General features: G+C 46.2%; 1 protein-coding gene across 1 annotated transcript in view; it reads right to left on the bottom strand.

Moving 5' to 3' along the window:
• Nucleotides 1-25,106, bottom strand: part of PLEKHH2 (pleckstrin homology, MyTH4 and FERM domain containing H2) — a 176,536-nt gene that overhangs the window by 11,071 nt on the left and 140,359 nt on the right. The window contains exons 24-28 of the mRNA XM_060247539.1: nucleotides 24,359-24,500; nucleotides 23,255-23,400; nucleotides 21,830-21,959; nucleotides 19,511-19,597; nucleotides 12,299-12,436 (exon numbers count right to left, since the gene is read on the bottom strand). Coding sequence (XP_060103522.1) covers nucleotides 12,299-12,436; nucleotides 19,511-19,597; nucleotides 21,830-21,959; nucleotides 23,255-23,400; nucleotides 24,359-24,500 — 643 coding nt within the window. The remainder of the gene's footprint in view (nucleotides 1-12,298; nucleotides 12,437-19,510; nucleotides 19,598-21,829; nucleotides 21,960-23,254; nucleotides 23,401-24,358; nucleotides 24,501-25,106) is intronic.

The raw sequence follows: 25,106 nt of genomic DNA, 5'->3' as shown, positions 1-25,106 counted from the left end.
GGAAAGAGGTCGGAGCTATCGTAAAACACATCCGCCATGTTGAAGCGATGCCCCCCCCCCAAGTAGGCATCCTTGAGGCGGATAGAAGAAGTAGGGGTGGTGACGCATGCTACCAGAAAGTCAAAGGCCCTGCTTTTGCGGGTAAATACCCTTAGACTTGCCAGTGGTCTGGGCTGAAGCGTAGCAGTTTCTATTGTTCCCCCGTATGGGGACCTACTCTCAGGTTGGGCAGAGTGAGGTCTCCACTGTTGTTCTGGGGAGAACTTCTGATATGGCTTCTTGGACCAGGGTTTATGCCACTGTTTCGGTTTAGTGGCCCTAGAAGAAACCAGGAAACCCAGGTTCCTTGATGCTTTTATGCTCTTACCCATCTCCTGAAGAGCATTGTCCGTGGTCAAGTTGAAGAGGCCTTCTCCCTCAAAGGGCAGATCTTCAACGAAGGCCCTGGTGTCCTGCTGAAGAGCCGTCGATCTGAGCCAGGAGTGGTGGCAGAGGCAGACAGCCGATGTGATTGTCTTCGCTAACACATCTACCATGTGCTTTGCTGCAGCCAGTTGTTGCTTGGCTACAGCAAAGCCTTCCTTCTGCAACTTCTCCGCAGCAGACCTTTTCTCGCTCAGGGAAGACAGGAGGGGGGTGAGTTGTTCCCACACCGAGTATTGGTATCTAGCCATGCACGCAGCATAGTTAGATACCTTAACCCACAATGCTCCAGCTGAATAAAACTTTCTTCCCACATTATCCAGCTTCTTTCCCTCCTTGTCCAGTGGGGGGGAGTGTGTCTTGCGAGCCTTTGATGAGGAGGATACAACCACAGAGTTTGGCTTCGGGTGGGTGAAAAGGAATTCTGCACCAGCCTCTTAGACGTGGTACATGTGGTCCAATCTCCTTGATGTAGAAGCCGGCTTTGCCCAGGGATCCTTCACCGCCTGTAAGATGACCTTCGTAACAGGCAAGGCAACCGCCGTCGACGTATCCTGCTGCATGATGTCAAATATGGTATCGTCTATGACGGGTTGCGGTTGTGTCACCAGGAGGGAGAGGGAGAGTGCCATCCTCTTCACCAGGTCCCCATAGGACTTCAGATCCTCCGATGGTGAAAAGGGAAGATCCTCAGCTGTATGCGACACCGGCGAAGACTTCAAAGCCCTGTCCGGCTCGTCAGTACCGACCTCGGAGTCCGACAACGAAGACTCACTCCTTATCGAGTGTTCGGAAAGCACCGGCATTGAAGCTCTCACAGGTGACCCAATTGACACCGATGACTGAGCCTGGACCTCTTCCACTGTCACGCCATGTCTCTCAGGCGGGATGGACACCAATGCTGACGAACGCCGCCGAGAGTGCTGTGAAATCCTCGACAGGTGAGATGCCTTGGACTGTTGGTCCCAATCGACGAATTCGCAAGGAGGGTACCATTGATATGGTGGGTATGGATAGGCGTAGGGAGAAGGCCACTAGCGCTGATCACACAGTGGAAGTGGTGGGAAACGACAAGCTACAGTGGTTGGCTCGAGCTCTCTACGTCCCCTCGCCTGATTCAGCGGTGCTGACGGCTCAATCGGTACCGAGACTTCTACCTCCGAGACAGAGCCACTCTCACTCCGACGACACAATCCTGATGAGTGGGAACGTTGGATCACGTCAATCTCGTGCTCCGATGCCAACAAGCGCAACTGCTGCGAGGCACTGGCTCTCGACACTGAAGGGCTCCGACGTGGAGACGCCAAGCTCTTCCTAGGCGGAGCAGCCTGCATCGATGCCGAAACGTCTTGAGAAGGGGAAGGAGTGCGGGACAATCTCTTCTACCGCTTATCCTTAGATTTCGCCTTCTTCGGTAGGGATGATTGGGTCCCCGAGTCGTCCCAACACTTCTTAGCCGGGGTGTCCACTGACCCTTCAGAGGGCCGTTTTGTGGAACGCCCTCGCTCGGCAGGCATATTGGCCCAAATCGGTGATGCCTCGACCAATGTGACTGCAGGGGCCGTGGCTTCTCCCATCGGTACCGACGGGCCCGTTGCCATCTTCGGAGGATGAAGTGCTGATTCCACTAACATGGCCAACAGTCTCGCCGCACGATTCTTACGCGTCTGCTTTGAGAAGCTCAGGCAGTGCAGACAAGAATCCACACGGTGTCCCTCACCCAAACAGAGAAGACAGAGGAAGTAACTGTCCGGGGGTGCAATCTTTTTTCCGCAGGAATGGCACCTCTTAAAAAAAAAACAACGCCTTTCCATAGACGCCAGAAAAACCCCACACAGAAATAACACTGAGGGGGGCAAAACGGGGGGAAAACGGGGCCCCGAAGGACAAAGTCAAACAATTTTTTTTTAAAACAACACTATCTTATCAACTAACTAACTAACTATACTAAGGAAAACAACAAACGGGCTGTATACAGCTAATAGAAATAATCCAAAGATTATTTTACCTACCGGGAACACAAAAGGAGATCCTCTCAGTGCAGCGGTCAGAAAGGAACTGACGGGATCCTTGCGCTGGTGCCGGCGAGCATGCTTACTGGGACGCCTGCGCATGCCTGCTGGTGCTGAGCGTGAAAAAATCCAGGGCTTTTTAGGTACCAATTCGGGGATTGGCGCAGGTGCTCTATCCCATGAGTGTGAAACACAGAGACCACGAAGAAGATAAGCAGGTTGCTTACCTGTAACTGATGATCTCCGAGTGGTCATCTGTGCAGTCACACACATGGGTCTTGCCGCAGGCAACGGATCCATACCTCGGAGTCTCCAATAGCTCACCTAGAGCATTTTTTGGCGCGCTTTCCATTCGCTCTGGGGCGCAGGCATCGACCACGCATGCCTGGAGAGAGCGGGAGGCGCCATTCCCATTCAGTTTCTTCCAGCTGCTACTGACAGTCTACAGAGGTAAAAATCAAGGCAGAAAAAGCCAGCAGAGGGGAAGGCTGGGTGGGCGTGTGTGACTGCACAGATGACCACTTGAAGATCATCAGTTACAGGTAAGCAACTTGTTTATCTTCTTCGTGGTCTCTGTGCAGTCCCACACATGGGTGACTAGCCAGCTGAAAGTCAAAAGGAAGGTGGGTGCTGGCAAGGAAAAAACATTTTAATAGTCACAACATAAGAATGCACTCACCGGGGTGAATTCAATGGAAGATGGACCTGAGGACCACTTGGCCGAAGGAGGCGTCCCGTCTGGCACGAACGTCCAAGGCATAGTACGAGACGAACATGGATGGCGAGGACCATGATGCAGCAGCGCAGATGTCCTCTAAGGAGACGCCCTCCAGGAAGGCCGAGGAGGTCGAGACCGCTCTGGTCGAGTGAGCCTTAAGGCCTTCAGGTAAAGGTTGCTTAGCAACTTCATAGCACAACCGGATTGCAATGGATATCCATTTAGAGAGTCTCTGGGTAGAAATTGTGCGTCCTCTATGAGGATTGCCGTAGGCTACAAACAAGTTAGGGTCCTTATGGAACGGTTGTGTACGAGAGAGATAAAAGGACAAGGCTCTTCTGGCATCGAGGGTGTGTAGAGCTCTTTGTCCAGAGTCCTTAGGAATAGAAAAGAACGTAGGTAACGAGGTAGAAGTTGAAAGATGAAATTTCGATACAACTTTTGGTAGAAAAGTGGGGTCTGCTCTCAGGACTACTTTGTTGCTATGAAAAACTGTATAAGGTGAGTCAGAGTGGAAGGCACATAAGTCCAGAAGTGAGAGCGACCAACAGGGCAGTCTTCCAAGAGAGAAGATTAAGGGCCACAGTAGCCAAGGGTTCAAACGGAGGTTTCATAAGTTGTGAAAGAACGACAAACTCCAACCAGGAACAAATGGTTTGATGGGAGGGTGAAGGTGCAACATGCCCTTGAGAAAGGATTTGGAAAGTCTATGGGAGAACACAGTCTGACCGTCAATAGGCTCATGGAAAGCAGAAATGGCTGAAAGGTGAACCTTCAAAGAAGAGTAGCTGAGACCTGACACCTGCAGAGACAGGAGGTATTCCAGGATCGAAAGAAGAGGTACAGACTCAAGATTAAGATGGGAGGATGCAAACGAGCAGAAACACTTCCACTTGCACTGGTATGAACGCCTGGTAGACGGCTTTTGAGCATTCAGGATAACTTCGGCTACTTTTGGTGGTAAGGATGTAGCTGAATTCTCCAAGCCGTAAGACGTAGAATTTGTGGTCTGTGGTGCCAGACCTGGCCGTGACCCTGTGTGATGAGATCGTCTGCCAAGGGAAGGCGGCGATAAGTGTGATGAGACATTTGAAGGAGTCTCGTGAACCACGGATGTCGCGGCCATCATGGAGCTATCAGTATGCAGTCTGTACCATCCCAAGCAATCTTGAGCAGAGATCGGGTGATCAGAGGAGTTGGTAGAAAAAAGTAATGAAGAGGACCTTTCCCGTTGTGAAGGCAAGCATCGTTGCCTCTCCTTGCATAAAAGTGGGGGCATTTCGTGTTGTCCTTCGTAGCAAAAACATCTACTTTGGGAGTCCTGAAACATGCAAAGATTCGATGCAAGTAACGAGGATTGAGAGACCATTCGTGGTCGTCTATGTGAATTCTGCTGAGAGAATCGGCCAAGACATTCTCTATCCCTGGAAGGTGAATGGCAGTCAGGTAGACATTGTATTGAATGCACCATTCCCAAAGAAGAATGGCTATGCGGCACAGACAACGAGATCTGGTACCGCCCTGTTTGTTGACATAGAAGACCGTGGCCATGTTGTCGGTTGTGATCTGGACATGTCGGTTGGTTACAGAAGGAAGGGACAAGTGAAGAGCCCTGTGAACAGCTATGAGTTCTAGACAGTTTATGTGCATAGCCCTCTCGGGCGCAGTCCACAGACCTCTGACAGTCTTGTCCTCTAAGTGGGCTCCACATCCCCACTTGGAGGCATCTGTAGTCACAATGACCGATGGAGGAGGAAGAACAAAGGGCATTCCACAAAGTAAATTGTCTGCTACTGTCCACCAGGTAAGGAAGAGACGAACCCTCTGAGGCACATGAAGGGCGGTGTTCTGTGGTTGTACGTGCGGATAGTAGGCATGAACAAACCAAAGCTGGAGATGCTGCATGTGCAGTCTTGCGAATCGCAGAACGGAGGTTGTCGCAGCCATGAGGCCCAGAAGACATTAAATGGTGATTGCTGGTTGCGTTGGGGTATGCATGACCTCCTGAGCCAGGGACATAATGGTACGGGCACGATCCTCGGGGAGGAAAACTAGATGAGGGGATGTGCAGAGACGAGCACCTATGAACTGTAGGTCCTGAGTTGGTGTGAGTTGGGACTTGGTAGTATTCACACTAATAATAAGCGTCCTGAAGATCCAGGGATGCCATCCAGGAATCCTGCGGAATTAGAGGAAGGATGGAATGGACGGAGATCATTCTGAATTTCTTGTAGACTATCCGCTTGTTCAGTCTCTGGAGATCCAGAATGGGTTATTTGCCCCCGTCCCGCTTGGGCACCAGTAAATATCGTGAGTAGAAACCTTTCCCCCGATGGTGAGGAGGAACAGGTTCTATGGCATTTTTTTGGAGCAAGTCCAGAATCTCTTGTTTGAGTTGAGAGGAATGTGGAGTAACGCTGAAGTAGTGGTGGTGAGGTGGCAAAACAAACTCGATTGCGTACCCTAGACGGATTATGGTGAGCACCCAAGAGTCCGTGGTGATTGAGCTCCAGGTTGGATAAAACGGGAGAAGACGTATCTGATAGCAGGGGTTCAGCTGTGGAGTGAGATGTAGAGGGGAGTCAAAGAGACTGCTTGGCTGGTTGAGCAGACTTCTTTGCAGGCTAAGAGCGAGGCCTTTGTTGGAAAGGTTGTTTTTGCTGGGAAGGCTTCCTCTTCCAATAATCGGACTGCTTAGGAGAGTGCTGACACCTTTGGAAGGACGGTCTCCAAGACTTGGGTCGATTTAATTGCTGAGAGGCTGGCTGGAAAACTCCAAGGCGCTTTGCCCTCTTGCGGCCGTCATCTACGGACGTCAGGACCTCATCTGTAGAGGCATGGAAAAGGCCAAGCCCATCAAAGGGTAAGTCCTCGATTTTTTTGCTTAATGTCGGGTTGTAGGTTGGTCGACCTCAGCCAGGCGTGACAATGCAAAGCCACCGATGAGGCAAAAACTCAAGACGAGCATGAAACAGAATGTCTGACAGTGTTGATCTGCTGCTTCAAGACTCGTGATAGCTCAGAAACTAGATTGGACACAGCTTTCTGAGAATTTTCAGGCATGGATGGGATGTGTGGAGTAATTTGGTTGGCAAGGTTAAATGTATATGCCGCAAAATAAGCCAGGTAATTATTGAGTTTGGAGTTGGTCGAGGCAAGGCTGTAAATCTTGCGAGCCAAGGTGTTCAGCTTCCGGCCCTCACGATCAGGTGGAGTAGCGTGCCGAGATGGTTTGGCCTTTGTTGCTGAGTGGACAATTATCGAGTTTGGAGCCAGATGGGAGGCTAGAAACTTTGAGTCAGGTGCGTGCACTCTATAGAGGGAGTCAAAGCGCTTCGAGGTAGGTGGGATCGAAGCAGGTTTGTCCCAGGCCTCACACAAACCCTCCAAGTGTAATGGCAACATAGGTAGAAGTGAGCCCGCTGAAAATCTGCCTGAACAAGATAGTGGACGATGTCAGAGACTTTAGGTGAGTCCGAAGGAAGAGTGACATTAAGGGCTTCAGCCATGGTGGTGATCAAGTTAAGGTAGGCCTTTGAACCGTCTGATGGGGAGAGATGGGCAGCCTATGTCGAATCCGAGGCAGGAGAAGCAGGAGAGTCCTTAGAGTCGGAAGGATCAGAACTGCCGAGTTCGGATTGAGATTCCTGGGTTGCAGGTGAAATTGGAGGCTTTGTAGGTGCAGAGATGGATGCATGTTCCTCGGAAGGATTAGCCTGTACGGCAGTCGAAGTCAAGGCCGATGCAGAGGTTGTAGCCGGTGCAGCAGATAAGGTGGCAGAGGCTGTACGAGGCATCAGAGACTCTCTGTACGGTTCCCGGTACCGAGGAGGTTCACGGAGTTGAAGGGTCTCACGGTTCCGAGAAGAGAGATACTCCTGGTCTCTGGAACGAGAAAGCTCACAGTATCGAGAAGATGCGTGGTCTCGGGTTCAAGAAAACTCACGGTACCAAGGAGATTTGAAGTCTCGGATTCAAGATGTCAATACGTCACGAATGTGGGGCTCGACATCGAATTCACAATACCTAAAGTGACGGGAACTCTCGTCAGAGGGGGAACGGGAGTAACGATGGTAAACCCGGTGGCGTCTGGGAGATGGTGACCTGGAAAGCGAGGAATGATCATATCAGCCCCTATGGTAATAGTCCTGGTTTGGAGAGCATGAGCGGAGATCACGACGCCGAACGGGAAAGCAGGATCGAACATGCTGGGTGGAGACTTGAGTGGAGGACTCTCTATAGAGTGGAGAGACTCCGATTTCCCAAAAGGATTCAGCCTGTATCAGCAAACAGGGATGCTCCCGAGATAAATTTGGATCCGAAGGGGGGTCCGGTTCGAGGATGTCGTATGGTACAATGCTGTGAACCGAGGGCAAGCGAGATCGGACCGGTATAACCTCAACTGCAGCTGGGGAGTGAGGCGTGAGCCGAGGCATTTTGGAAATGACACTGGAGGGCGGCGAAAGCTCTGGTGGCACGATCGAAGTCGCTACAACAGTCGAAGTGGTAGCCCTTGGGGAAGTCGTGGGAGTTGACCGTATTGGATCGTGGGATCTCTTCGGAGCCGAGGCCGACGAATCGGTATGGCGAGACTTCTTCGAAGCCTTATGGCCGGTGTCGGAGTGCTTGGGTGGTCTCTTGTCAGACTTATGCTTCTTATGAGGGTGAAGAGCAGCCGACGCAGCCGAATCTCCCGCTCGTTGTGGGGGAGGAGGCGAATCAGAGCTGGGCATAGCCTGAAGAGACTTCTCGAGTAGAAAACTTTGAAGTCTGGCTGCTCGGGTTTTTTGCGCCTGTTTACCAAAGCTGGCGCAGTGAGGGCAAGTATCTACTCTGTGAGATTCACCCAGGCAGAAAAGATAGAAGGAATGTCCGTCTGAAGTGGGGATTTTAGATCCACAGCTCCAACACTTTTTAAACATGATTTCCCTTCCATATGCTCCAGACGGGAGGGGAGGAAGGGGAGAAGAAAAAAGGGAAAGGAAAGCGCAGAGTAGGGGCTTTTTAAAAAAAAATTATAAGGACGAAAACGATAGAAGAAAAATCTAGAATGAGGGAGAAATATGATACCAACAGGAGAGATGAGCTGAGGGAAGGACGCGCTGAGAGAGAGGAACACAGCAAGGTAGGTGTTGTCCGGGAAGCGGAAAGGAAGAAACTGAGTGGGAATGGCGCCTCCCATTCGCTCCAGGCATGCGCTGTTGATGCCTGCTCCCCAGAGCGAGTGGAAAGCGCGCCAAAAAATGCTCTAGACGAGCTATTGGAGACTCCGAGGTATGGATCCGTTGCCTGCGGCAAGACCCATGTGTGGGACTGCACAGAGACCACGAAGAAGATCTTGTTATAACTATTAGAAAAAGTCAAAATTAGTATAATTTCTTACTGTTGTGCATGGCCACCTATAACACACTAACTGCAAACATACAATTATGATAATGGAAGACTTGAACGGAACAGTGAAAAATACCCTGGACAGAACTGGGAATAAAAATAATGAAGGGAAACTACCAAAATCATTCTTTGAATTGGTAAAACAAGAGAGTTTAGAGGACATATGGAGGGAATTAAACCCCAAAGAACGTGATTATACTTACTTTTCGGCAAGGCACAACTCTTTTTCAAAAACTGATATGATTTGGACCACTAAAGATTTTGGACTTTTAACGAAAAAAATAGAGATACTTCCTAAAATAAGAGCAGACCACAATCCAATACTGTGGTCTGCAAGATCAGGGAAAAAGACTCTAAGGTGGCAGATAAATGAGGACTTGCTATAGAAACAGGAAATAGTGGTGTCTCTGGAAAAAGAAACTAAATGCTTCTTCCAAAGAAATGAAAATTAGGATACTCAATTTCGAATCGTGTGGGATGCTTATAAAACAGTAATGAGGGGCATTTTGATCACATTAAACAATAAAGATAAAAGAGCCAAAAATAAGCAAATGATGGACATTCAGAAAGAAATTGGCAAAAAAGAGAAAGAGCTTTAAAAACAACCTGGGAAAAAGAAGATCATAAGAGAAATTACAATATTACAAAGCCAACTGAGTCATTTGCTGAATAAAGAATCGGAATGGAATTTAAAAAGAATGCAGCAGAAATCTTTTGAAGGTGCGAATAAACCAGGAAAATACCTTGCATGGCAAATGAAAAAAAGAAGGGAGAATAAAGTAATTAACAAAATTGTGTCGGGAGAAAAAGACATTATTGACCATGAAGGCATTAAAAGGGAATTTTACAAATACTATGCCAAGTTGTTTAAAAGCCAAAGTGTAGATAGAAAAAGAATTGATGTGTATCTACAGAAAATTAAGGTTAATTCATTAACAAAAAATATGGAGAATATGTTGAATAAACCAATTGAGAGAGAAGAAATAGAGGAGGCGATTAACTCAATGAAACTAGGAAAAGCACCTGGTCCAGATGGCTTTACGGCAAAATTTTATAAAGTTCTAGCAGAGACGCTATTACCAAAACTTCAGAAATTGATGAACATTATAAGAGGAGACGGAAAAATTCCTAGTACATGGAAAGAAGCAGTAATTTCTTTAATACCAAAAGAAGACAGAGATACCACAAATGTGAAAAACTATAGACCAATTTCACTACTAAACAATGACTATAAAATATATGCAAGAATTTTAGCAGAACATCTTAAACAGCATTTGAACAGTTTTATGAAAGAAGAACAAGCAGGATTTCTTCCCAAGAGACAAATTAGAGACAACATTAGAACAGTTATAGACATTATCGAATATTATGAGAAGCACCCTGAAAAAGAAGTAGCATTATTTTTTGCAGACACAGAGAAAGCATTTGATAATGTGCATTGGGATTTTATGTTTGCAGTGATGGAGAAATTGAGATTGGAAGAAGATTTATTAGAATGGTAAAGGCGATATATTCTGAACAATCAACAAGGCTCTGTATTAATGCAGACTTAACGGAAAAAATGATAATAAATAAAGGAACAAGACAAGGTTGCCCTCTATCTCCACTGATATTTATAATGACTTTAGAGGTTTTGTTAATTCAAATTCAAGAAGATAAAGAGAGAAAGGGACTAAAAGGGTTTTCTTATAAATACAGAGCATTTGCAGACGACGTAATGTTTATAAATGAAAATCCGACTCATGTAACACCATTGTTACTTCGCAAGATACAAGAATATGGAGAATTGGCAGGCTTTTATATTAATAAAGAAAAATCAAAAAAATTGTGTAAAAATATGTTAAAGAGTAAACAGGAAGAACTACAGAGATTAACAGAGTGTGAAATTACCTCAAAAGTAAAATACTTAGGCGTAGAAATAACAACAAAAAAACAATTATGAGAAACTCTGGTGCAAGATAAATGGAGATATGACAAAATGGAACAAATTGAATCTGTCTATGATGGGCAGAATTTCTGCAATTAAGATGAACGTCTTACCGAGAATTATGTTCCTGTTTCAAACAATTCCAATAGTGAAAGACAATAAACAATTTAATAGATGGCAAAGGAAACTTTCAGAATTCATATGGGCTGGGAAAAAACCAAGAATTAAAATGAAAATTCTGATGGATGTGAAAGAAAGAGGCGGATTTCAACTGCCTAATTTAAAGTTGTATCATGATGCAGTGTGCCTGGTGTGGATTAAGAAATGGATGACATTATCAAACAGAAAGTTTTAGCATTAGAAGGACATGGAAATGTCTTTGAATGGCATGCTTACATGTACTATGGGAAAAATAAGATGGACGGTTTCTTCTCACATCACTGAAGTCAGAAGTAATCTATTAAATACTTGGTCAAAATATAAAACATATGGTGATGAAAGGAAACCGCTTTGGATCGTTCCAACAGAAGTAATAAAAATGTATTCAGATATTAAAGAAGAGAAGTGGTTAACATATAAAGAACTTTTAATAATTCAAGGAAGAAAGGTGGAATTAAAATCGGCTGAAGAAATACAATGTAAATATAATTGATTTCAATTGCAACAAATAAAGAGTTTGCTTGAACAGGACATTAAGAACTATGGAATAAGACAAGAACAAACAGAACTGGAGAGAATGCTGTTTGGGGAAAATGAAAAGCTGATTTCAAAGACATATAAACTATTATTGAAATGGTCTACGGAAGATGAAGTAGTTAAATCACAAATGATAAAATGGGTAATAAATATAAATAAGGAAATACAGATGGAGTCATGGGAATGCTTATGGAAGAACTTTATGAAAATATCTATGTGTTATAACATAAAAGAAAATTGCTTCAAAATGTTATATAGGTGGTACATGACACCTAAGAAATTGGCAAAAATGAACAATCAGGTGTCGGATAGATGTTGGAAATGTAAATGTAAATGTCATGAAGGATCTTTCTACCATATGTGGTGGACTTGCAAAAAGGCGAAACAATTTTGGCAAATGATTCAGCAAAAGATTTCGGAAGTTTTGGGATATAATTTTAAGAAGGCACCAGATATCTTTTTGTTGGGATTACAAATGGAAAAATTTCAAAAGCAAGATAGAACAATAATTTGGTATATGCTTTCAGCTGCACAGACATTATATGTGCAAATGTGGAAGCAAGACAAAATACCAGAAAAGTGGAAATGGACTTTGAAGGTCATGCATTGGAGTGAAATGGACAAACTTACAAGAATCTTAAAAGAACAAGATCTAGAGAAGTTTAAAAGCGAGTGGGGAAAGTTTCAAAAATATATTGAAAAACAATGGAATGTTAAAGGACGTTTGGTGACCTTTGACAATTGTTAATCTTTAAAGAAACTATATATAGAATACAGTTTAAAAAAACAGAATTATTGGATTATAACTTTTTCATTTACTTGCTAACGACTAAGAAATACCATGAAGATGGATTATAATTATAACCTTTGGGTTTTTTAGAGAAAGATTCTTTAATAGACAGAATTTATTACCTTATAACAAACTAAATTAAATAGTAATATGGAGATGTTTGTTAAGGGGGAAGGCACTGCTGGCGGTCACCAAAAAGGGGGGTGGGGTGGAGAAAATGTGATATATGTGTATGTGTATATATGTGTATTAACATTTAATGACAAATGATAACATACCATTACAATATATTACATTATAATAAATTCTTTTTAACCAAACATAACTGCAAACATACTAACCTTTGGTTTGGTCATAGCGAACAACTGTTTCTCAGTTGGCTTTTCATTGGTGTGCATGTTATTAACCACCAGCATAAAGTCATCTTGATAACCTCCAAAGGTCATCAGGTTCTTGTATAAATACGTCACTATTAATTTCTTCAAAGATAAAAGAAAAAATGTTCAATGCAAGCAGGAAAAAAAATCGCTTACCAGTTTTTCTATGTTCAGCTAAACACCAGGAAGAACTTCCTGACAGCAAATTTTGCCCTTTTTTGAAAGAAGTATGAATAGACTACATAAAATTAGGGCTTTTATTACATGGATAACGTATATAATTAAAGCACACACTGCATATGACTACTTGGATAGTAACTTGCAATGAAAACTTTCTGATGTATTTCTGTGTAAGGATTACTGAATAAGGATACATAAGATTGGCATGTAAGTGAAACAAGCAGTTCCAAGACTGGCTGTGGTACGTTAGGATTAAAACAAAATAAACTACTTATAAAAAACTATTTGTAAAACACCCCATAATTGAAAACTGGTAATATAAACATTACTTCAGAGGAATAACATTTCCATCGTTTCCTTATTTAATTGAAATTTTAATCTTTAACACTACCAAACTTTTACTAAGATACAAAAAAAATATATTAAGGCACACTGCCGTAAAATATATCCAGTTCACCACTGTCCCACACAAGCTAAGCATTTCTGCACATTCACAGAGGATAATTTGGCACACCTCACCAGGGGCTATTCTGGAGGGTCCACTAATCTTGGGCAGTGAATGATTTGGGGGTGGGGGACAACCACTGGAAGGGAGAAGATGAAAAGTCTCCATGGCCCCCCTCACATTAACATATGGTGCTTTGGATCTTGGTCAGTATTTCTTGTGCAAAATAATTAGAATATTCTACATCAGTAGTGATCAGTCTATATAGAAATGTTCAAGCATTTTCTTTAAAATCTTAGACAGGTGCCTAATTATACAGGACACATTAATGTCAGAACTTGTATCTTTACTGCTGGTTCCCTATAATGTGACCAATGCTGTAATGTGTTCTTACTGTGGCTTAGAGCTGCTTTGTTACTGAACCAAACTGACTCCATGTTGTAACCCTTGCTTGACCCAAAGTGCTTTAATAGTAATTAACCTTGCCCCACTGGTATCCAAAATATTTGGGGCTGTAGAATGAGTTATGTTATGTCTCTGCACATTCTCACACTGGGACCCTTGGAAGCCGAGCAGCATGGCCTTCGGAGTAGGGAGGCATCCTCTCTACTGATAGTGATGGTGAGAAGACAGATGTGCCTGTAACGGTGTGAATTGTGGCTTTGTGAGATGTTTGCTTTACGTGTATAAAATTGTGCTGGTGCTGGCTCTCGCCATCACTGTTATCTTGCCTCTTCCAGTGCTTAGTTCTCTTCAATAAAATCCTAACTTTGTAACCAAGTATGGGATCCGTTTGAAGTTCTTAAGTTCTGACATTATAACAGTGATCCCATTGTTCGTGGCTTATCTGTACTGGAGGCTTGGCCCGATGGCGGCAAAAGTGCCAGACGACGGAGAGCCCACCACCCCAATAGAGGACCCGCCGCTCGACCCAAATGTGACGGGGGTTCGGCGCAAAATTAAGGTCCCGGCGCCTTTCTCGGTCGACGCCGCGTTCCCAGCCCCGCGAACCTGGAGCCCGCGGAAGTCCACGGCAGCAATCGACGCCGCGGAGCAGCGGTACCGAAGCATGTTGGGCGAAGGGGGAGCCGGAGACGGCGACGGCGACCAGGCGGAGGGCCCGGAGCCCCGAGGGGGAGACGACCAGATCCGGACCCTCCGCAACGACTTATTCGACTGGGTGCGGGAGATCCACGACGACGTGCATCGATCCCGCGTGACGATGGCCGAGGAGTTGCAGCAGAACCTGGGCGCGATCTACGACCAGCTCCGCACTTTGCAAACTGCGGTCCTGGGAGTCCCGATTGGAGGGCTACCACTGGGGCAACCGCCCGTAGCCCCGCCGGCTCCGCCGGCCCCAGCTCCGCAGGCTCCGGCCGCCCCGGCCCCGCCGGCTCCGGCCGCCCCGGCCCCGCCGGCTCCGGCCGCCCCGGCGCCGCCGGCTCCACCTGCCCCGGCACCACCAGCCCCGCTGGCCCCGGCTGCCCCGGCGCCGCCGGCTCTGCCCGCTCCGGGGCCCCCGGCGCCACCCGCCCCGATCCTGCCGGCCCTACCGGGCCCAGCGCCGCCGCCGGGGGCGCCGCGAGCCCCGGGGGGGGCCGAGGGTCGAGGAAGGGAGTTGAAGATTACTTTCGATGGGAATCCGGAGGACGTGGAGTATTTTACCATACAGTGCGACACGTTCTTCACCCACTGGGGTGCGGATTACCCGACCGAAGCCAGCCGAGTGTACCACATCGCGTCCCGACTGAGAGGTGCGGCCCGCAAGTGGTACGTGGGGCTTTTCATGGGGAGAAAGCCCGAACTAGCTACGGTGGCGGGGTTCCTGCACGCGATGCTCCGCCAGTATGGCGATCCTCTACGGGAGGAGAAGGCTGTCGCCGCCCTTCAGCGCATAGAGCAAGGCAACCGCTCCACTCGCGAGTATGCCACCGAGTTCCTGGGGTACTGCGCGGCAGCGAGGGGATGGAACGAGGTCATGAAATATACCGCGTTCATCAATGGTCTGAACCCGAACATCCTCGACCGCTGCTACAGTCAAGGGAGGCCCGACACGTTGGTCGGATGGATCCAACTGGCCGGAGAAGTGGAGACCAACCTCCAACATGTGGGGATGCGACGGCAGCAGCTGGCGAAGAAGGGGGCAAAGCTCGCACCGACTAAATCCGAAGGGAGGAAGGCCCCGGCGACCTCCACCCCGTCTCCCGCTCGCAAGTGCTTCAAATGCGGAGACCCAAATCATCTCGCTGCCAACTGCCCAGTGAAAGCGGGTTCCACCCCACCCACGGCGAAGACAACTACCCCGGGGCCGAAAAAGAAAAAGAGCGGCCGCTCGAAGGAGCCCAGCCGGGGCTCTGTCGCCACTTCCTTGGCGACTGACGAGGATTTTACCACCGACTTGGCGACAGTGGAAGAATCGACCGAGGAATCGGACGACACCGAGTCGGCGGGAAACGACAGCGACCTGCTTTAATGGGTGCCGCAAAGCAGGTCCAACAACAGCCGGCACTCCTCACGGTGAGAGCAACAGGGGGTTTACTATTTATGGCCGTTACCCTCCTCAACCCTAACCTAAAGAGATTCATGCACGCCCGAGCGCTGATCGACTCCGGGTGTAACAGGGACCTGATCACCCCCCGCCTAGTTGAGGCGTTGGGATTAGCCACCTCCCCCCTACCACAACCGATGCAGTTCCAGCAGATGGACGGGGGGCCCATGAGAGGGGAACCATGTACTTTAGAGACTCAGGCAGTCCCGGTGGGAACCGAGGAGCATTGGGGGATTGAGACTTTCGTAATTGCCCCCTCTTGCTCTTTTGACGTGGTGGTAGGCTCGTCTTGGCTCGCCCGCCACCAACCAGACATAAGGTGGGAGGAACAAATCGTCCGGTTCCCGGATTGGAGGTGTGAGCATCACCACTGGCGCCCCGAATGGGGGCCGCACGCTCCCCCCCAAAACATGCGGGCTTGCCTCACTCTCGAGGAAGTCGCCTCAATCCCCAAGGAATACCAGGATCTAAGATTAGCGTTTAGCGAGAAGGAAGCGGACGAGCTACCGCCCCACCGCCCTACGGACTGTGCCATTGAACTGATCCCAGGGCAACAGCTTCCCAAGGCGAAACTGTACTCCATGGGTTGGGCGGAGAAAGCTGAACTCCGAAAGTTTTTGGACAAGAATCTTAAGCGCGGCTTCATACGGCCGGCCACTGCCCCCCATGCCGCCCCCCGTCCTCTTCCGAAAGAAAAAGGACGGGTCTCTTAGGCTTTGCACAGATTTTCGTGCTATAAACGGGATTTCCATGTCCAACGCCTACCCGATCCCGTTGATAAAGGATTTGTTGAACACCGTAGCAAAGGGAAAAGTATTTACAAAGCTTGATCTCCGAGACGCGTACTTCCGCGTCCGCATCAAAGAGGGGGACGAGTGGAAGACAGCATTCAACACCCCCCTGGGACAGTTTGAGTACCTAGTCATGCCCTTCGGACTGCAAGGAGCCCCTGGTGTATTCATGAACTTTATCAATGAAGTGCTACGGGAATTCCTGTTTAAGGGGGTGGTGGTGTACCTTGATGACATCATTATCTATTCACAAGATCTAAAGTCTCATGTGCCCCTGGTCCGAAAAGTGTTACGCACCCTTTGCAAACACAAACTGTATGCCAAATTGTCAAAATGCGAGTTCCACAAGACCGAATTGGACTATTTGGGTTTCCGGGTGTCGGGGGAGGGATTGGCCATGGACCCCGCAAAGGTCCAAGCGGTACTAGACTGGGAGCCCCCTCGAACCCGCAAACAATTACAAAGTTTTATCGGGTTCGCTAACTTTTACCGCGACTTCATTGAGGGGTTTGCCACAGTCATGCTCCCCCTCACGGAACTCCTCAAAACCAAAGGGAAGGGTGACGAGGCGAAAAAGCCAGGCGCACGCCTAACGTGGACGCCTGAATGCCAAAAAGCTTTCACTGAACTGAAACGCCTCTTCACCTCCGAACCCGTGTTGGCTCATCCCGATGAACTGAAACCCTTCGTGGTCCAATGCGACGCCTCCGACGCCGCAGTGGGAGCCATATTGATGCAGAGAGGGGAAAATGGGGTGCTCCGTCCATGTGCCTATATCTCAAGGAAATTTTCCAACGAACAGAGAAATTGGTCGGTCTGGGACAAGGAGGCGTTTGCAGTCATGTTTGCCCTAAAAACCTGGCGCTCCTGGCTTGAGGGAGCGAGAGTGCCCTTTGAAATCTGGACCGATCATAAAAACCTTGAAGCCCTCACCGGGCGTCGCAAAATGACTGCAAAACAAATCCGGTGGGCAGGTTTCTTTGCTAAATTTGACTTTGTGCTGAAACACATCCCGGGCTCAAAGAACTTTTTAGCAGACGCCCTCTCTCGCATGCCACAACACGACAGTCTCTGGGAGGAGGTAGTGGACTCATTAATTTCCCCCTCAGCCATCTCGGGGGGGGTCACTACCCGCTCCGGCAGGCAGACCAGCCCTCCGGATTCAGATCTGCTGCCTCGATTCCTCTCAGAATATAACCAGGAGGCCGACCGCCCCCCTAACTTGGTTAAAGCCGAAAACGGGCTCTGGCTGCACAATGAAAAAATCTATGTGCCCACTCCCCTCAGAAAAGATGTCTTGGAGCGCTGCCACTCAAGTCGCCTGGCCGGCCACTTTGGCTATGTCAAAACCCTCAACTTACTCACCCGCCAGTTCTGGTGGCCAAAAATTAAAAAAGATGTGTCGGAGTTTGTTCTTTCATGTCCCACTTGCCTCATGGCGAAAAGAAGGGGGGGTAAACCCCCGGGCCACCTGGTTCCCCTCCCTACAGCCACCCGACCGTGGTCGGTAGTCTCCATGGATTTCATTGTCGAACTCCCACCTTCACAGGGCAAAACGGTCATCCTGGTCGTAGTCGACACATTTTCAAAGCAAGCCCACTTCATTCCGTGCAAGAAACTACCCACGGCCAAAAAACTCGCCCAGCTCTTTTTCACCCACATTGTACGCCTACACTCGTTCCCAGACAAGGTCATTAGCGACCGCGGGACGCAGTTCGTTGCCAACTTCTGGCGGGAGTTCTGCAAACTCGCTGGCATCGAGCAGGGACTAAGCTCTGCCTACCACCCCCAGTCGGACGGACAGACGGAGAGGGTTAATGGTCTTCTGGAACAGTACCTCCGCTGCTTCATTAATTTCTAACAGTCCAACTGGGTGGATCTCCTCCCCTTTGCAGAATATGGCTACAACAATAGCCTCCATAGCTCAACCAAAACCTCCCCTTTTCAAATTATTAATGGTTACGAGGGCAAGCCGTTTCCCACTCTCGCCCTCCCCGCCAGCCCGGCCGAACCCACATCCTGTCAACAATGGTGGGAGGGCCTCCGTGAAGGCTGGAAGGGTATTCAGGAAAACCTGGAGGAAGCGAAAAAAGCCTACAAAAAGCAGTTTGACAAAAAACACTCCCAAGAGTGGGACCTGAAGGTGGGGGATACAGTTTTCCTGTCCACAAAAAACCTTCCCCTTCCCCAGCCTTGTCGCAAACTCGCACTGAAGTTTCTTGGGCCTTTCAAAATAAAAAGGGTAATAAACAAGGTGACCGTGGAACTCGAACTGCCCAAATCTCTAAGTAAGATCCATCCTGTTTTTCATTGCAGCTTGCTTCGGAAAGACCCTGGCGCTACGTCCTTCCATCCCAGGGCCCCACCGCCCCCTCCGACGACAGTGAGGGGTCAGAGTCACCATGAGGTCCAGGAGATCCTGAACTCCAAAGTCAAAAGGGGGAAACTGTATTATTTGATCAGGTGGAAACACTTCCCCCCGAGCTGTGACGAGTGGGTCGAATCTCAGAACGTAGCCGCTCCGCAACTGCTGAAAAAGTTTCACCTACTGTACCCGCACAAGCCCAAGGCCGGCCCCGCGGGAGGGGGCGCTTAGGGGGGGCAGTATGTCAGAACTTGTATCTTTACTGCTGGTTCCCTATAATGTGACCAATGCTGTAATGTGTTCTTACTGTGGCTTAGAGCTGCTTTGTTACTGAACCAAACTGACTCCATGTTGTAACCCTTGCTTGACCCAAAGTGCTTTAATAGTAATTAACCTTGCCCCACTGGTATCCAAAATATTTGGGGCTGTAGAATGAGTTATGTTATGTCTCTGCACATTCTCACACTGGGACCCTTTGAAGCCGAGCAGCATGGCCTTCGGAGTAGGGAGGCATCCTCTCTACTGATAGTGATGGTGAGAAGACAGATGTGCCTGTAACGGTGTGAATTGTGGCTTTGTGAGATGTTTGCTTTACATGTATAAAATTGTGCTGGTGCTGGCTCTCGCCATCACTGTTATCTTGCCTCTTCCAGTGCTTAGTTCTCTTCAATAAAATCCTAACTTTGTAACCAAGTATGGGATCCGTTTGAAGTTCTTAAGTTCTGACAATTAAATACCCAGACGAAGCTTGCTAAAATGAATGGAGGGATTGCACTGATTAGCATGGCTCATGAATTTCATACTACATTTGTCTTTGCGCAACATTCAAGAATATTTTTTTTCTTACCATACAGCTGTATTCAAGAACATTTATGCCATCTTCATACACCGCAAGCCATACAAAAGTATTCTGTAGTGAAGATATTGATAGAGGCTGGAAAAATATATATTGATATTTGCAATTAATAAACTGAATAAAATATTGAACTCTTCAAAGCTTTGTTTCAATATAAAAAAAAATCTAAAGTAGTTGAAGTCAGGTAAAAATAAATGTTTTGGTACTTTTTAAAGGCACAGCAAAAAAAAAAAGGCTTATATTGCCAACTTCCCAATGGGGTCTGGAGATAAACAGGTTGCTTACCTGTAACTGATGACCTTTGAGTGGTCATCTGTGCATTCACAACTGTGGGGAAAGGGCACCTGCACCATAAGATTTACCTTCCCATGCTCCGTCAAGACATGCACAGGGTTCTATCCTGCATGCCTGCTGGGGCAGAGCTTGGATACCTCACCAGTTCCTTCTGACCACTGACTTACCCAAACAAGAAATGAGTACCGTATTTTTCGGTCCATAAGGCGCTCCGGACCATAGGATGCACCTTCCTCCTGGGGGGCGATCCGCTGCCTCTGCCTCCGATCCCGGCGCTTCTCCCGCGCCTGCCTGCCTGGCTCCAGCTTCTTCCAGCAAGCACTGGGATCGCTCCACGCTGCCCCCACCGCAAACCCAGCACTTTGTGAGCGCCGGCTGCGGAGGGGCAGCGTGCTTTCGCCGTGCCTGCCTGGCTCCAGCTCTGACGTTCACAGCAAGCGCCAGGATCACTCCCTCCGCCCTCCGATCCCGGCGCTTGCTTTAAGCATCAGAGCTGGAGCCAGGCAGGCATGGAGGAAGCACGCCGCCCCCTCCACAGCCGGCGCTCGCGAAGCACTGGGTTTGCGGAGGGGGGGGATGATTTCTCTGTGCCTGGCTTCAGCTTCTGCTGATAGCAAGGGCTGGGATCGGAGGCTTGGCTGCCTCCGAACCCAGCCCTTGCTATCAGCAGAACCTGAAGCCAGGCAGACAGGGACAGAGGAAGCACCCGCCCCCTCCGCAAACCCGGGCGGCGTGCTTTCTCCCTGCTTGCCTGCCTGGCTTTAGCGCTGATGCTTAAAGCAAGCGCTGGGATTGGAGGGCGGAGGGAGCGATCCTGGCGCTTGCTGTAAGCGTCAGAGCTGGAGCCAGGCAGGCAGGGGCGGGAAGCGCCGGGACAGAGGCAGCAGATCACACCCCCCCCCCGAGGAAGGTACGTATAGTACCTTCGCTCCATAAGACGCACACACTTCCCCCCCCTTTTTTGGGAGGAAAAAGTGCGTCTTATGGTGCGAAAAATACGGTAAGCTGACAGTGGTGGGGAAGGTCAAGCGGGTGATGTGAATGAACAGATGACCACTCAGAGATCATCACTTACAGGTAAGCAACTTGTTTATCTTCTTCATGGTCTCTATGTATCACACCTGTAGGAGAGTAGCAAGCTCTGTCTCACCAGCAGAGGGTATGGGAGCTACTCAGTCAAAAGCAGAACTGACTGTTCCACTGGTGCTCTCTGTGTGGCATGGACATCCAGGGCATAATGCTTGATGAAGGTGTTAGGAGTCACCCACACACTGCCCTACAGATGTCCTGTAAGGGGATCCCCTTAAAGAAGGTGGTAACGGTCACCATGACCCTTGTTAAGTGTGCTCCAAGGGGCCCCAGCAGGGGTTGCTTTGCAAGCAAGTATCATAGCTTGACAGTCTCGACAATCCATTTAGATAGTCTTTGTTATATATAATAGCATACATAATAACAATATTTATAATCATCCACTAATTCACTCTAGTACAGAAATGACTAGTATTATATTACATAACAAATCTCAGTAGTATGGGTTTTTGGGGGACAATTTCCCTTTCAGCTATATATTCGACTACAGAAAACCAAAGGGCTTGAAATGTGGTTTGGTAATTTTCTAGAAAAGCCATAATAGACTGACTCATGATTCTACTAAAAATAAAATGTTCCCATAGTTTGTTTTGCCACATTCGAAGTGTAGGACCTACATTCTTTCTCCAGGCAACCCTAGTCAGTCTTCAGTGTTATTTGCAGGTGAAAAAATGAATTGAAGTAATTATTTTATTTCCAGCTCAGTTCACAGTGCATGGGATCTAACCCACAGTGTTTCTATAGTACTTTCCAAGTTATAGGAAGATATACCAGCATTATTTTTCTGAGAAACTGATATGCTTTCACTTTTTCAGTCTAGAGATATTAGTTTACAATAAACCAAAGTGAAGTGTAAGACACCATGTTTATTCACTTACTATTTGCATTAATGTCAAAATAAAACCCAAATGTACTGAAAATTCTTACTTTTGCCACAAATAGCTTTGCACCAAAGAAAGGCCACTTTCGAACAACAGCAAGGTAAATACGCACACAGTCAGCAGCGCAATGACCACGGAGAGCCATCCACTTCGTTGACAGTCGCTGGCAAAGCTGTCTATTCACATTAAGCATAAAGATACAGACGATGAATTTTGATGTAACAAAGGGGAAAATATGTCAAATATCAATCCAATCTAAACAATAAAATGAGTTCTAAAAAAATTTAGAAAATTTCTGTTGTCTCTCCAGAAAAGCGATTCAAAGCAGCAGGCTGAAGTATTTGGAACCTCTTTGATAAATAGCATATCTATGTACTTCGCTCTAGAAACTACAACTTGCCTCCCATAATATGCGATTAAAAATAAGCAATATTAGTGTACCACACACACCTTCGTTTGTCAAAGTTCAACACATGTAGTTTATTTATGTGATGTAGTTTATTTATGTAGAATCTGTATCTGATGACGTGGGCTCTGTCTCATGAAAGCTTGTGCCATGATGCCAAAGTTGCTAGTCACTAAGATGCCAAAAGACTGTTATTTTATTAAATGTATACATTTTTAACAACCAATTTTATAGGTATTTTGCAAAGAATTGGACAAAAAGATATATAGTTGGAGAACATGACTAGGAGTGGGCCACATAGTAACTTAAACACTAAAATCTTTGCATATGCAAACTATGTATTTTCAGACTCAGTAGCCAGAAGATTTCAAAATTGCTTTTTAAAAAGTGCCACCAAAACATGAATATTGGACTTTTCAATAATCCAGTGGCCAACTCATGTAATAGGTGCCAAATTTGATGTGCAGTGAACAACAAAATGCTGCCAGTCAATTTAAAAAACAACAAAAAACCTTGAGTTTTTAAAAACAAAAAAGTTAATAAATATTTATTGCTTATTTAACACAAATATATTTTTTTCATTTTGACAACCATAATCCTCTGGCTTGGTACAAAAAATAATCCTCTGGCTAGGTACAAATTGTTGCACATATAACATAACACAACACTCATTATGTATGTATGTAGGTAGCATACGTACTTCAGACTAGCAAATGACTTATGAGGAGCATGCTCTAGTATAGCACAGCAGCTCCGTTAAATTTAAAAGTGTAATCCTCCATTTTACCAGCATGGCTATCATGTTTTGACACAAATATATATATATATCTGACAGCAATACTATTACTGAAACCCATTCAGTATGATGTTGTATATATAAAAGTGAAAAATGTAATAATAAATTTTCTTTAACCTCACAAAGTGACAAATATCAGATTTTAATAACAATACTTAACTTGTTTAGTGTATACAGAATCTAATTCTTACCATCATTGCTTAATCAAATCATTATGCAACACAGTTTTGTGCTTAGCTAAAGAAAAGAAAAGCATTTAAGCAGTGTACCTTAGTTGTTCCTCTGAGCAGCTATCCCTATATCTTTTTGGATAAAACTTTTCCACAACCTGTTTTAATGTTTGATTAGATTTGGACTGGGAAGTTCCTTGTCCTGCTGGAGTTGAGAAAGGCCTTTCAAAGTCCCCAATCTCCACCTAGCAGACAGGTGAGGAAAAATAAAATGATTACTACTATTACAGAAACATTTCAGCAATGCCATATATTTCAGAACCAATAGTATAATGCAATAATTCTCAAGAATCTCCCAAGTAATTTACATCAAGAGGCTTGGTTATGAGAAGACATACATATAAACAAATTAAACCATTTACTCAATAAGTCTAATTATGTTATGTCAAATACATGTGAATCTGTTTTTCCTGTCTGTCCATCCCCCCCCCCCCATAAGATCTGCTCCCTAGATTATTATAGTGCAGCAATGAACATCTTTCCAACTGTATAGCTGTAGTCATTCTACTTTACTAGCTGTGAGGCTTTTTCCTGCCCATCTGCTAATGAGAGTGTATCCTGCTTACAATGGAGCCAAATTAACAATGAAAATAAAAATGTCCCCACAATTAACTGGAAAGGCTATAAAGAGTCAAAATCCAAAAATCTATGAGCTTTGGTTCTTAGCCTATATGCACCAGAGCAAAGTCTCACTCCAGTGGCACCTTTAAGACAACAAAGTTTTATTCTGGGTATAAGCTTTCAAGTGCATGCTTATACCCAGAATAAAACTTTGTTGAACTTTAAGGTACCACTGCACTCAAACTTTGTTCTACAGCTTCAGACCAATCTACCTGAATCTATAAACACTTGGACACTACAAATAAATAAATGAAGAAAACAGAGGAAAAATTCAAATCTAATTAAAAGTACTCCAGTGAGATCAGCAAACACAACACTGGATTTTGACCAATGAGATCTGGATGCAAAGATAACTCAGGCATGAAAGTCACCGGTGCACACTCACAGTCCTGACTCAGTCTATTTGTGCCCTGAGATCCCTAGACGAAGTACATAGACTGTAATAGATAATTTACTAACATTTTGTGTCATAAAGACAGTAACTGTAGGTATTTCCAAATAGACAACTGATGAACACATTACCTGAGCCAGCAGTGCTGCCAATTCTAATGCTAGTTCTTTGTTTACAGGGAAAAGCCCATTTAGAATTTGATCGTTTGTCTGGTACATCATTAGCAGTTTTTCCCGTTCTGTCTCTCCACGGACTTGAACTGTAAAATAGAGCCTGCAAATGAAAACAAAGAGATGTATTAGGCTAAGGCAGGCTAATCAGTTTCATATGCTGCAGTTGTGGGTTTTTCTTATCATTTAATCTGAATCTGTAGCTGACAGAAGAGCAAGAGGTTATGATTTAAAATTTAACAGATTTAAAGCTTCACATATTTTGGATGCACATGCCTTTGAACATGGTTTTATAACTTAATGGCAGAATATACATCAAATGCCTGTTCGGTTATCCAAATCTCAGTGAGTGGGAGCTTCCAAAACTCCATCTAAGCAAAGAACAGGTGGTCTGCAATTAAAAAAAAAGTTTATCTAAACAGCTTAGAAAAAGAATACAGACCAGTTTTCTAGATATCTGACAGTATTTTTTAATCTAGTGGTTAACAAAAATTGCAATGTGCTCAAATGACCAAATCGATTGTGTTAGTCAGCTTTTCAAAAGTGAAGAGCCAAGGATTAAGTTTACTGAGCTCTCTAACCACAGATGTATGGGGCTGGCCAGTGGTGAGGAAAAAGAAGTCTGTTATCTGTCCTTTATTTTTAACTCATGTGTCTCAGCTCTTGCCCTGAATATAAGCACAGACCCCAGCTGCACTTAATCTACCAA

The sequence above is a fragment of the Heteronotia binoei genome, chromosome 1 (assembly GCF_032191835.1).
Source record: "Heteronotia binoei isolate CCM8104 ecotype False Entrance Well chromosome 1, APGP_CSIRO_Hbin_v1, whole genome shotgun sequence".
Taxonomy (NCBI): domain Eukaryota; kingdom Metazoa; phylum Chordata; class Lepidosauria; order Squamata; family Gekkonidae; genus Heteronotia; species Heteronotia binoei.
Note: the sequence above shows the minus strand (reverse complement) of the source record. Positions and strands in the feature narration are given on the sequence as shown.